The sequence below is a fragment of the Nannobrachium achirus genome, assembly GCF_963921795.1.
Source record: "Nannobrachium achirus genome assembly, chromosome: 3".
Taxonomy (NCBI): domain Eukaryota; kingdom Metazoa; phylum Chordata; class Actinopteri; order Myctophiformes; family Myctophidae; genus Nannobrachium; species Nannobrachium achirus.
The window spans coordinates 75,949,334-75,964,333 of record NC_137812.1 but is presented as its reverse complement, the minus strand read 5'-3'; the positions used below and the strand labels follow the sequence as shown (position 1 = coordinate 75,964,333).

The window sequence follows — 15,000 nt, the reverse complement described above, 5'->3', positions numbered from 1 at the left end:
AGGAGATCCTAGGAAAGCACTTGGCTTATTTACACAGGAAACCATTGAAGTATCTCATGTAACATTGAATGACAGACGGATAGAACACAGTACTATGCAGTAGATATAGTAAAAAAAAAAAAAAAAGTAAATACAAATAAATTAACAGTGCAAAAAATATATACAGTAGGTAAATACAGAGAAGGATCAGGGGAGGCTGGGCTAGGTTTGTTATTGCCAGTTGTGAACGGCTCTCGCCTGTAAATGGTTTTTCAGGGCGATTTTAAAGGAGGGAACCACACTCCTTTAAGGCCTTCGGTAGGGCGTTCCACATTTTGGTTGTATAGCCTAACATAAGTTCACCTTATTTGTAGAAAAGTCACCAGTTCTCCTCCTGGCCCATCATGACTTGGCTCCACCCCCCACTCACCTGCTCCACCCATTCACCACACCTGCTCCCACTCATCATTAGCCAGGTATATATACAGCCCAAGTGTGAAGACATTCAGTTTCTCCTTGGCAGCAGCAGAAGATGCACCTCCCTTCCTACAAGTCCTGAGCCTAGGGTTATGGTAACTGAAGTGAGTTAACTTGCTGATTGTATACATGTTTCCTGTTGCGAATGGATGTATATGGATATGTAGTGTTTGACTTTAGCTCAACTTTAGTTCAAATGACCTGCCGTAATCTCCTTAATAGACCTTAGTGTATTTGTATTAAATATTGATATGCGTTCTTGGTACTGGTGTATTTAGCAGTTGTAGTATTTAGCTTTAGCTGTAGTAGCTATCTCCCTTGAGTGCTATGCTATCTCACTTGAGTGCTAAGTTTGTATTGTCAACTGTTATATTTTATGTGATGTAATGCTTTGTATTGAAAATGTTTCTCTGTATTTTTTGTATAGAAATAAACCATAACAAAATGGTAACCCTCCTCTACATGGCATTCTTATCGGTGCCCCATGGCGATGTGCCTAACCTGACCAGCCCTACACCCTAGAGAAACCCTAATCTTTTCTATATATTATTTGCCTTTAGTTACCAGTTACCACCTTAAGAACTGTCTGAGTCACATTTACCTGGACTACCTTAAGACATGCTCAATGCATTGTGGGTCCCTCATTCATTCCTTCAGTATCACAGCAGAGGGTGAAAGCAGTTCTCCTGCTACAAACAATCTGTTGCAGTGCTGTGTGCGTCTTTGACTCAGTGTAAGTTCATTATGTAGCTCTGTGATTATGTAGGCTATACGGTGTGTGCGTTGGCTCTCGCCAACGTGCCTGGCACTTTGGCTGACTGGTCAGCGCACATACCTGGCAAATCGGGGTCCCGGGTTCGCCTCCCGGCCGTGACGCTACATTGGTGGCAGCGGTACAGAGGGGAAGTATTCATCCCCGGCGGCGGTGTAGACCTGTCCGGCTAGTAGTCGACGACTGTTCCCCCCTGAGTTGCGTTTGAACCCCCCGGTTTCAAAGTCGATCTTAGATCCTGGCCGGCGCGCGTGGTCGTGCTTCCAGGTAGAGGGGACGACTGTAGGCTATACGGTATGTGCGTTGGCTCTCGCCAACGTGCCTGGCACTTTGGCTGACTGGTCAGCGCACATACCTGGCAAATCGGGGTCCCGGGTTCGCCTCCCGGCCGTGACGCTACAATTATACTGTATTAATTTTACCATGCTTACTAGAGTTACCTTTCTGTGTGTTTATTTAGATCATCCCTTTCATGTCAGCGTCCACATTGTGTGCCTTAAAGGGCCACTTCACCTCTGGGACAACCAGATCTTATTTTATTGTTGTTTGGGACACAATCAACACAATCCTGAGTAATTTTTTGTGTTCAGTCTGTGTGTTGAGATATTTCAGTATTTCAGCATGACTAGTGATGCATTTTGCATCATATGATGCAAAATGCATCATCAGGATTGTGTTGATCGTGTCCCAAACAACAATAAAATAAGATCTAGTTGTCCCAGAGGTGAACTGGGATTGCACATGACTACTGCACATGACTATTGCACATGACTACCTACGTCTCGCTTCCATCTCTTCGTTAAGCAACCTGATTGCTTGAGCATAAAAACTATTACTGAAACGGGTGGTGTGAGATTTGATGCTCTGGTAACGTTTTTTTGAAGGGAGGAGATAGAACAGGGAATGGGCGGGATGACAGCTGTCCTTTAAGATGTTCTCTGTCTTTTTCTTACAGCGTGTGTTATAGATTGTGTGTAGCTGTGGTAATTCTGTGCCAATGATTTTGGCAGCTCTCTTCACAATTCTCTGTAACTGTTTACTGTCTTGAGCAGTCACGTTACCAAACCACACTGTTATGCATCCTGTCAATACACTTTCTATGGTACAGCGATAGAAATTAACAAGAGCCTTGGTGCTTAGGCCAAATCTCCTGAGGCGCCGCAGAAAGTACAATCGCTGCTGCGCTTTCTTAAGGATACCTTCGCTGTTTTGAGACCATGTGAGTGAGTTTGTTATGTGAACACCCAGGAATTTGAAACTGTCCACTATGTCTACAGGTGAACCATTTATGGTTACGGGACTGTGATTGACTTCAGATTTCCTAAAGTCAACGATGATCTCTTTTGTTTTACTAACATTTAGAGAGAGATTGTTATTCTGGCACCATAGGGTTAGCTCTTCAATTTCCCTCCTATAGGCCCTCTCATCATCGTTGGATATTAGTCCTATAACCGTGGTGTCATCTGCAAATTTGAGAATAGAATTATTTCCACACCTGGCAACACAGTCATAGGTGAACAGACTATACAACAAGGGACTGAGGCAACAGCCCTGGGGCGCTCCAGTCCTGGTCAATATCTTAGATGAATGCTTGTTCCCTATTCGTACAGATTGTGGCCTGCCTGTCAAAAAGTCAAACAGCCAGTTGCAGATACTACTGCCCAGACCAAGACCCCTGAGTTTCAACACAAGCTTAGATGGTACAATCGTGTTAAAGGCAGAGCTATAATCTATGAAGAGTAGTCTGACATAAGAGTTCTTATTCTCCAGATGTTTCAAGGCAATGTGTAGTGCGAGAGAAATAGCATCATCGACTGATCTATTAGCACAGTATGCAAACTGTAATGGATCAGTATTGGCAGGTATAATGTGCGTTATATGTGATATAACCATTTTTTCCAGACACTTCATAAGAACAGAGGTCAAAGCCACAGGGCGATAATCATTAAGACAGGTGACAGGTTTTTTCTTTGCTATGGGTACAATTATGGTTTCCTTGAAACACAACGGTACCACACACAATGACAGGGACATATTGAAAATGTCAGTAAAGACTCCCGAAAGCTGGTCAAAACACAACTTAAGGACACGTGAGGCAATCCCATCAGGACCGGCCGCCTTATGAGTCCCAACGCTTTTAAAAGTTTTACTCACATCTCGTTGTGTCACCTGCAGCTCCACCGCACCGGGTGTACCCCGCACCGGTGTAACTGGGTCCGTGTTGTGAGATTCAAAGCGGGCGAAAAAGTTATTCAATTCGTCCGGTAGAGAGTCCGAGGTGTTAATAACAGCCGGCTTCGGTTTGTAATCCGTAATCGCCTGCAGCCCTCTCCACATACGCCGTGCGTCACAGCCACTATAGTTGTTCTCCAGTTTGTCCCTATATTGTCTCTTAGCGTCTCTGATCGCCCTCCTCAGGTCGTATCTGGATTTTTTGTACCGTTCCTCGTCCCCAGATTGAAAAGCGGCTCGGCGCTCCCTCAGCTTCAGACGAGTATCCTGGTTCATCCACGGCTTCTCGTTGGGATAGGAGCGAACGGTTCGCGCTGGGATGCAATTATCCACACAGAATTTAACATAGCTGGTGACAGTGTCAGCATAGTTATCCAAACTTGTGGCTGAGTCTTTGAAGATGGACCATTCTGTCGATTCAAAGCAGCCCTGGAGTTTAGATACATTATCTGTGGACCAGCACTGTACAGACCTCACCCTGGGTTGTTCGCTCTTCATTCTCTGCTTGTAGGCAGGTAGTAGTAGCACCGCATGGTGGTCAGATCTCCCAAAGTGGGGCCGTTGGACCGCTTTGTAGGCATCCTTGATGGTGGAATAACAGTGATCCAGCGTCCTTACCTTCCTTGTTGGGCACTTAACGTGCTGGTAGAAGTGCGGCAACACCGATTTCAAGTTGCAGTGGTTAAAGTCCCCCGCCACGATTGAAATGGCTTCCGGGTGCTTATTTTCCTGCTTACAAATGACATCGCTTAGCTCGTCCATAGCTTCGGATGCATTCACTTCTGGTGGGATGTATACAGCCGTCAGCAACACACAAGGAAATTCTCTGGGTAGGTAAAACGGTCTGCACCGTAGTGTTAAGTGCTCCAGCACCGACGAGCAGTGGTGTGAGACCATATCCACATTAGTGCACCAAGAGTCGTTGATGTAAAACAGAACACCGCCCGCTTTCGTCTTCCCCGTGTTTGCCATCGAACGGTCCGTGCGGAACACGGAGAAGCCATCTAGCTGTACCGCCCTGTCAGGAACGTCAGCCTTCAGCCACGTCTCCGTGAAACAGAGCACACAGCAGTTCTTTATATCCCTTTCAACGCGTAGCCGGGTTCGGAGGTCGTCCATCTTGTTGTCGATCGCTTGGACGTTTGCCAACAGTATGCTGGGGATGGGTGGTCGCGAAGGGCGTCCACGTAGCTTCACTAGTGAACCCCCTCGCTTCCCTCTCTTCCTCCTATGGCCACGCCATGGTGGAACCGTGCTGCTGTTGTTGTTATACAGTTCTCCCGGCAAATCCGGTCTGAAAACGTCCGAGGCAACAAATCTCAAGTCCAGTAACGTCTGGCGATCGTAGGTCATCGTACAGGACGCATTACGTGCAAAAACAGTGACATACACCATAAAAACCAGCAACAAGGCAAGAGCAGCTCTCAACGTGTCGCCATGCCACGGCGCCACCGTTACATGATGTGGTCCAGCAGTTGCGGTCGGCCTCTGATGTCCAATTAAGGCTATTAGTGCAGCTTCAGTCTGCAGAGATAACTACTGGAGTTATTGGTTTCTTTCTGATCTTATTGTGCAGCTTGTATGGAAAGGTGTAATGTTAACTATTGTCTATGGTGAAGGTATAATGGACTTATTGTAGCTCAGTGATATTCATGCTTAACTGTATGTGGCGGAGAGAGTCGCAGCCCCAGCCTGAAGCCTCAAAAGTCTAGTATCTGCCCTCATTCCATAGGGATGTCCCTTTGGCCCTCATTCCATAGGGATGTCCCTTTGGCCCTCATTCCATAGGGATGTCCCTTTGGCCCTCATTCCATAGGGATGTCCCTTTGGCCCTCATTCCATAGGGATGTCCCTTTGGAGTGATGTTTAAGATATTGGACTTTCACCGGGTTCGAAGCCGGGCGGGAGGTTCGGATCACCTCCGTTACATGTATACTTGTGATATAACCTGTGTACATTACAGTAATGGCCTAGCACTGAATGAAACTTTACCCACATTGACCAGTCCTTTAGGAACCCTCCATTACATACACACTGAATGAAGCTTTCCCCACATTGACCAGTCCTTTAAGAACCCTCCATTACATACACACTGAATGAAGCTTTACCCACATTGAACAGTCCTTTAAGAACCCTCCATTACATACACACTGAATGAAGCTTTACCCACATTGACCAGTCCTTTAAGAACCCTCCATTACATACACACTGAATGAAGCTTTACCCACATTGACCAGTCCTTTAAGAACCCTCCATTACATACACACTGAATGAAGCTTTCCCCACATTGACCAGTCCTTTAAGAACCCTCCATTACATACACACTGAATGAAGCTTTCCCCACATTGACCAGTCCTTTAAGAACCCTCCATTACATACACACTGAATGAAGCTTTACCCACATTGACCAGTCCTTTAAGAACCCTCCATTACATACACACTGAATGAAGCTTTCCCCACATTGACCAGTCCTTTAAGAACCCTCCATTACATACACACTGAATGAAGCTTTCCCCACATTGACCAGTCCTTTAAGAACCCTCCATTACATACACACTGAATGAAGCTTTACCCACATTGACCAGTCCTTTAGGAACCCTCCATTACATACACACTGAATGAAGCTTTACCCACATTGACCAGTCCTTTAAGAACCCTCCATTACATACACACTGAATGAAGCTTTCCCCACATTGACCAGTCCTTTAAGAACCCTCCATTACATACACACTGAATGAAGCTTTACCCACATTGACCAGTCCTTTAAGAACCCTCCATTACATACACACTGAATGGAGCTTTCCCCACATTGACCAGTCCTTTAGGAACCCTCCATTACATACACACTGAATGAAGCTTTACCCACATTGACCAGTCCTTTAGGAACCCTCCATTACATACACACTGAATGAAGCTTTACCCACATTGAACAGTCCTCTACATGGGCGGCCAAGGTTTATAACATTTATAGCTGTTGCTGGTGCCACCATTGACTTACGTTATGTTTTGATGAGCCCCGCAAGCTTCGTGCGTGTGCACGTGCGTGTCCAGAGAAGATTGAGGAGGTACTCCATTTGTTTACAAACGCTCGCGAAACTCGCGGTAAAAAAATCGCGGTAAATTCGCGGTAAAGTGTCGCCGTGAAAACAATCAGCTCTCTGCCTCCATGGGGCTGTTTTTACCTCATTCTCAGATAAAGCCGTTCTTATGTTTCAAAGTAGAATCTAAAGCCATGTAAAATCCTTCCGTGTGGGGAGAGACAGGGGGCTTCCTGCCCTGGCTGGGTGACGTAATGGATTCAGGGCATGCAAAGGGAAGCTGCGGTCTCGAAAAGTTAACTATTTGTTGACTCGTCCCTCGACGATATAACTTCCTGTGGCAGGGTGACATCTAGTGGCCATAACTCGTCCCTGAACGCGTTTGGCTCCCCAAGTGTTAAGAACCCTCCATTACATACACACTGAATGGAGCTTTCCCCACATTGACCAGTCCTTTAGGAACCCTCCATTACATACACACTGAATGAAGCTTTACCCACATTGACCAGTCCTTTAAGAACCCTCCATTACATACACACTGAATGAAGCTTTACCCACATTGAACAGTCCTTTAGGAACCCTCCATTACATACACACTGAATGAAGCTTTACCCACATTGACCAGTCCTTTAAGAACCCTCCATTACATACACACTGAATGAAGCTTTACCCACATTGACCAGTCCTTTAAGAACCCTCCATTACATACACACTGAATGAAGCTTTACCCACATTGACCAGTCCTTTAAGAACCCTCCATTACATACACACTGAATGAAGCTTTACCCACATTGACCAGTCCTTTAAGAACCCTCCATTACATACACACTGAATGAAGCTTTACCCACATTGAACAGTCCTTTAAGAACCCTCCATTACATACACACTGAATGAAGCTTTCCCCACATTGAACAGTCCTTTAAGAACCCTCCACTACATACACACTGAATGAAGCTTTCCCCACATTGACCAGTCCTTTAAGAACCCTCCATTACATACACACTGAATGAAGCTTTACCCACATTGACCAGTCCTTTAAGAACCCTCCATTACATACACACTGAATGAAGCTTTACCCACATTGACCAGTCCTTTAAGAACCCTCCATTACATACACACTGAATGAAGCTTTACCCACATTGAACAGTCCTTTAAGAACCCTCCACTACATAGACTCTCACTGTAAACTAGTAAACACCTCTCCTATGTTTCATGTAGCTCAGAGCCAATAGGATTTGGTTTTGCTCTCTCTCTCTGTTTTGGTTGTCTCTGATTGGCTGCTGAGGCTGTCTGTCAACAGAACGTAGGTGGGGTGGGGGGGCAGTCTGGTTGCTAGGAGACAGACGGATGACAGGTCACCAGAGCTGTCTGTCAACGCTGTGTGTGTGTGTGTGTGTGTGTGTGTGTGTGTGTGTGTGTGTGTGTGTGTGTGTGTGTGTGTGTGTGTGTGTGTGTGTGTGTGTGTGTGTGTGTGTGTGTGTGTGTGTGTGTGTGTGTGTGTCATAGCATTTAGTGTAGCTCTTATGTCTGCTCACGTTTGAATGTTCTGTAACCTCTCTCTCTCTCTCTCTCTCTCTCTCTCTCGCTCAGTGACAGCAGATACATTCAATTCTCCTCCCACACAAACAGCCTCAGACCAGCTGTGTCCCCAAGCCCCCCCCCCCCGACACCCCCTCCTTCTCCCACCGCCCACCCACTCCCTATGTCTCATCTCTCTCTCTCTCTCTCTCTCTCTCTCTCTCTCTCTCTCTCTCTCTCTCTCTCTCTCTCTCTCTCTCTCTGCATTGTCTCCATCTGTATATGTGTTTGTGGTCGTTATGTTTCTCTGTTTGTGTGTGTGTGTGTGTGTGTGTCTGTGTGTCTGTGTGTCTGTGTGTGCGCGTGTGCGTGTGTGTGTGTGTGTGTGTGTGCGTGTGTGTGTGTGTGTGTGTGTGTGTGTGTGTGTGTGCGTGTGTGTGTGTGTGTGTGTGTGTGTGTGTGTGTGTGTGTGTGTGTGTGTTACATAACAGTATTTTTCAGTTAAATATCCTGTAGATTCATTCAGTGAATATTCAGACATTATCTTGTGTCGACCACAGCTGTACTTACAGTACATGTTATGTGCTGTTTGTGTTCATACAAGTCTTATTATTCATATTTATATGTATATTTGCATATGACATGCATTTTTACATGATGCATATTGTACATGTATGCTTACATATGATTGCGACCGTCAGGTCGCAATTACATATCAATCACCTCCACCGGCTGTCAGTCAGCCTGTCAGTCAGTCAGTCAGTCTGTCCGTCACACGTCACACTTTTCCCCATGTCATATCTCCGCCACCGTTGGCCCTAGCCATGCCAAACGTTGCACACACCCTCCTTGGCTGCCAAACCACAACCTCCACCCCTCATTTCTCACATGGCCCGGTTCTGTCCTGTTTCCCATATTCCCTCCTGATTGGCTCCTGCTAACTTTAGAAGGCAATGGTGCCTTCTAAAGTTTGTGTATGCGACCTGACGGGTCGCTCATCTCCCGATTGGGGAGTCTTACTGGTATTCAGGCACTCGGTGCCGCGCTATGAGCTTGTAGATCTGCTATTTTTCAATAGTGAAAGTATAAATAATCCCTGTCTTCATGGGTCACTGTGTCCAGACGCTCTGAGAGGATTGGAGGATTTATCCATATTTTTATTGTACGACCAACAATCTGCTCGCTCATGTGTGTCTAATGATAATCCTTGAATTTACATAAACATAGATTAGACATGTGTGCCCATATATGGGCATGGCATTCGGAACACGTGCGCGCGCGCGCACACACACGCACGCACGCACGCACGCACGCACGCACGCACGCACGCACACACACACACACACACACACACACACACACACACACACACACACACACACACACACACACACACACACACACACACACACACACACACACACACACATAGCAGTGCATTGGGACTCGAGGAAAACGCCACCAGTTGCACTCTACAGCAGCCTCATGAATATGTAATGAGCCTTGTGAATAATTAACATATCATTACTGTCAAGTTCAGGTGAGGGTTGATATCATCCACTGAAACAGGGCCCTTCAACGTTTCCAGGCCAAGGACCCCTTAGCTGAGAGAGAGATGAAGCAGGGACCCCTTAGCTGAGAGAAAGATGAAGCAGGGACCCCTTAGCTGAGAGAGAGATGAAGCAGGGACCCCTTAGCTGAGAGAGAGATGAAGCAGGGACCTCTTAGTGGAGAGAGAGACGAAGCAGGGACCCCTTAGTTGAGAGAGAGATGAAGCAGGGACCCCTTAGTTGAGAGAGAGATGAAGCAGGGACCCCTTAGTTGAGAGAGAGATGAAGCAGGGACCCCTTAGTTGAGAGAGAGATGAAGCAGGGACCCCTTAGTTGAAAGAGAGTTGAAGCAGGGACCCCTTAGTTGAGAGAGAGATGAAGCAGGGACCCCTTAGCTGAGAGAGAGATGAAGCAGGGACCCCCACAACCTGTTCATAGATTTCATATAGTTTCATTGTTTGACAGCACAATCATCAGTGTATTTTGGATTCATGTCAATTTGTGTTTTTCAGATATTTAACCACTTGAACCGTCAATACTTAATAAACTTGACCTTTCACTCTGTACTTAGTCTGCTCTTTTTCCCCTCTACACCAAACCTCTTTGTTGAAAATAGCCGATCTACAAGCTTGTAGATCGGCTATTTTTCTGCGAGGCGTTGTGAGCTTGTAGATCTGCTATTTTTGGCTAAAGTTCTCGGAATATATTATGGACACTAGGGTTCAAGTGGTTGATATGAAAAAATAGAAAAAAAATTACTATCGCGCAAAGATTTGGAGGACCCCCTGTAGTAACTCTGAGGACCCCCTAGGGCTAGGGGTCCCGGACCCCCTGTTGAAGACCCCTGCACTTAAACAATCATGAAAAAGTATCACTTTCCACTGACGGAAACTGAATACAAACTAAATAAAAACTAAGCTATGATGACTAAAACTAATTTCCTCAACAAAGAGAAACCAGAGTAAACTGTGGGGGAGGGATGAGTGGAGAAGAGATGCAGTAGAACTAAAAGACCATGTGTCTTGCCGTGACGTGTTGGGAGCTTGTAGATCAGCTATTCTAAAATGGCTAGTTCCATTCCTTGACTCTGATTGGCTGGTTTCCCTTTAATTGCTGTGGTATATGAGACTATAATCCACACCTTGAATCAGTTTATATCAAACCCAGGTGTGTTATCTCTTTCCACAGTGTTCCACAGTGCACCAATTATCTGCACCTGTGTTGTTGGCAAACAAGCTGGGAACTACTTTCTTGTAGCTGGGAACTACTTTCTTGCAGACGTTGTAGTGAATTATTAGTGAAATAGAACAGTTTTAATTGGTACATGTCTATGATTTTTCATGTTGCCATATTGTAACTGTTTTAGAAAAGCAATAAGCCACGCAAGGCATGTGGTTAACTGTATTTTATAACGGCTGAGAGGCGTGTGGTTACCTGTATTTTATAACGGCTGAGAGGCATGTGGTTACCTGTATTTTATAACGGCTGAGAGGCATGTGGTTACCTGTATTTTACACCGGCTGAGAGGCATGTGGTTACCTGTATTTTATAATGGCTGAGAGGCATGTGGTTACCTTTATTTTATAACAGCTGAGATGCATGTGGTTACCTGTATTTTATAATGGCTGAGAGGCATGTGGTTACCTGTATTTTACACCGGCTGAGAGGCATGTGGTTACCTGTATTTTATAACGGCTGAGAGGCATGTGGTTACCTGTATTTTATAACGGCTGAGAAGCATGTGGTTACCTGTATTTTATAACGGCTGAGAGGCATGTGGTTACCTGTATTTTATAATGGCTGAGAGGCATGTGGTTACCTGTATTTTATAACTGCTGAGAGGCATGTGGTTACCTGTATTTTATAACGGCTGAGAGGCATGTGGTTACCTGTATTTTACACCGGCTGAGAGGCATGTGGTTACCTGTATTTTATAACGGCTGAGAGGCATGTGGTTACCTGTATTTTATAATGGCTGAGAGGCATGTGGTTACCTGTATTTTATAACGGCTGAGAGGCATGTGGTTACCTGTATTTTATAACGGCTGAGAGGCATGTGGTTACCTGTATTTTATAACGGCTGAGAGGCATGTGGTTACCTGTATTTTATAACGGCTGAGAGGCATGTGGTTACCTGTATTTTATAACGGCTGAGAGGCATGTGGTTACCTGTATTTTACACCGGCTGAGAGGCATGTGGTTACCTGTATTTTATAACGGCTGAGAGGCATGTGGTTACCTGTATTTTATAATGGCTGAGAGGCATGTGGTTACCTGTATTTTATAACGGCTGAGAGGCATGTGGTTACCTGTATTTTATAACGGCTGAGAGGCATGTGGTTACCTGTATTTTATAACGGCTGAGAGGCATGTGGTTACCTGTATTTTATAACGGCTGAGAGGCATGTGGTTACCTGTATTTTATAATGGCTGAGAGGCATGTGGTTACCTGTATTTTATAACGGCTGAGAGGCATGTGGTTACCTGTATTTTATAACGGCTGAGAGGCATGTGGTTACCTGTATTTTATAATGGCTGAGAGGCATGTGGTTACCTGGTATTTTATAACGGCTGAGAGGCATGTGGTTACCTGTATTTTATAACGGCTGAGAGGCATGTGGTTACCTGTATTTTATAACGGCTGAGAGGCATGTGGTTACCTGTATTTTATAACGGCTGAGAGGCATGTGGTTACCTGTATTTTATAACGGCTGAGAGGCATGTGAGGCATGTGGTTACCTGTATTTTATAAAACTCTCTCCACAGTGTGCTGTTTTATTATTATTATTATTATTATTAATAATTGCGACCGTAGGTCGCATTTACTACCAAAACCTCCACAGGCTGTCTGTCTGTCAGTGAGTGAGTGAGTGAGTGAGTGAGTCCGTCACACTTTTGCCCTGCTCATATCTCCACAACCGTTGCCCCCATCCATGCCAGATTTTGCACACACACTCCTTGACTGCCAAACTACAACCTCCAAGGACCCCCGGAGCCCCAGGGACCCCCAGGTCCCTGGGGGACCCCCAGATGAAAAAAATGACCAAATGTGCTCACACATCACACGTCACACTTTTTCCCTGCTTATATCTCCGCACCCGTTGACCCGATCCATGCCACATTTTACACACACACTCCTTGCCTGCCAAACTACAACCTCCAACGACCCCCGGAGTCCCAGGGACCCCCAGGTCCCTGGGGGACCCCCAGATGTAAAAAATGACCAAATGTGCAAAAATGCCCAAATGACCACCCCAACGGGGCTGCTCGCGGGGAATTCCCGGGGACCACCGACTCCTGGTGCTCCAGAACGGATGCAAAAGTGGTGGCGCCCCCAGTGGAGGACCCCCTGCCACTGCAGCGCACATAAAATGCCGTAACTCGGGCTAGGAGCGTCCGGGAGAGCCGGGGCCGGTACCTATTCGTCCGCCAAGGCAACGCGGAGACCCCACCCCTCATTTCTCACATGGCCCTATTCTAGCGCCACCTTCAGGCCGATTTTTACAACACATTTCTGGACACTGCTCCTACAGTTTTTGCCCTAAAATCACGAATATCACTACACAGCATGTCTACACTCATGTCATCAACATGGATGAGGAAGATTTGGGAAAAACAAATTTTTGCCCTATTTGTGGAGATAAGCCACCTACGGTCGCTTATCTCCCGATTAGGGAGTCTTACTGGTATTAATCTCTCTCCACAGTGTGCTGTTTCGTGGTCCATAAACGCTGTCATGAGTTCGTCACCTTCTCCTGTCCTGGAGCGGACAAGGGACCCGCCTCTGATGTAAGCACACACTGCACACACGCACGCACGCACGCACGCACGCACGCACGCACGCACGCACACACACACACACTACTGTACTTACTGTACTCTGTACTCTGTTGTTGTTTTTTTCTTTTTATCTTTTTCTTACTTCTCTGTAACTTTGTAAATAACCTTATACTGCTGTGCTGCCTCTGGGCAACTGATATCCCCCTTGGGATAATAAAGGTATCTATCTACTGTGTGCAGTGGTTCTCAACCTTTTCAGGCCGCAACCCCCAAAATAATCACATTAACTCGGGAACACCCCCCCCCCCCCCCCCCCCCCCCCCCCACCCTGACGAGCACTAAGAGTTGAGGCATTACATTTTGTATAACACGGTTCTATAGTGAAAATAGCAGATCTACATGCTCACAATATGCTATGCACAATAGCCGATTTATATGCTCACCGCCTCACGTTCATGTAGATCGGCTATTTTCACAATTTCTGCCTCTAATATTTGATAATTTGGCCAATGTTTAATTGTCTCCACCAGCCGAAGGCATGGGGGAGAGTATGTTTTCCCCTTCGTCCGTCCGTGTGTCCGTGCGTCCATCCGTCTGTGCGTCCGTCCGTCCGTCCGTCCGTGCGTCCGTCCGTCCGTGCGTCCGTGCGTCCTCGCAGTTTGTGACCACCTAATCTCAGTCGCCGTTGGCCCGGTCGCTGCCAAAGTGAGCACACACATTCCTTGGATGCCAATCTAGAACCTCTGCCCTAAATTTTTTCAAATGGGGGGATCAGTTTCAAACTTTGTAAGCGCACTCCCTAGAGGCTAAGGATAAACCTTTGCCCTGCAGTTTTCACATCAGCCTTTTATAGCGCCACCTTTGGGCTGAGTTAAAACACATTGTAAAACACATTTTTGGATATTACTCCTTGAGATTGTATCCAAAAATCACGCAAATCGGTACACGTACAGTATCTCTATAGTCATGTGATCAAGTCCGATCCGTCTGATATTTCATATTCCATCTGATTGGCTAATATTAGCTTCCAAAGTTTTGCAGGATTGCTCCGTTTTTGAACAAAATGCCTCAAATCACCAATGCAGCTTGCGATTACCATGGAATTTGCCACACATATTCTTACTAGGTCAAGGAACAAATGCTACCTTTTTTCACATTGGCCTGTTATAGCGCCACCAGCAGGTAGACTTTAGCAAAACACATTTTTTGGAACACAATGCTTCAAATCATACATGCAGCGTCCGATTGCCATGAAGATCTAAGGTGAAGAACATATGCCCACCCTTTTTACATTGGCCTATTGTACAGTAGCACCACCAGGACGCACGGGCCTGGTGGAGACCTGTGCTCGGAAGAGCACTGCTTCTAGTTTGTAGAAGCAAGTGTAGTCATCAGATGTTCTACACTTTGGCCGTAACTACTAAACTGGAAACGGTTTCTAACCCCAAATAATTCCCTTCGCTTCAAGGGTATGATTATCCTTCCCTCTCCTGAGAGCCGGTCTAAACCTTTGACTGATTGATTGATTGATTATTTTTATTAGACAAAAATGGAGAACAGTACAAGTATAGTCAATACAATATAAATGTAGTACAGTACAAGTACAGTTTAAAACACCCTGTCTAAAAGGAACATCTCAAATAAGACGTTTTTA

The 15,000-nt window shown here is 45.8% G+C and overlaps 1 protein-coding gene across 1 annotated transcript in view; it reads left to right on the top strand.

The window, feature by feature from the left end:
- LOC308281192 (protein kinase C beta type-like) overlaps window positions 1-15,000 on the top strand; it is a 130,064-nt gene that overhangs the window by 19,347 nt on the left and 95,717 nt on the right. Inside the window, 1 exon segment of the mRNA XM_080721311.1 lies at window positions 13,273-13,355. Within this exon segment, the coding sequence (XP_080577437.1) occupies window positions 13,273-13,355 (83 nt within the window).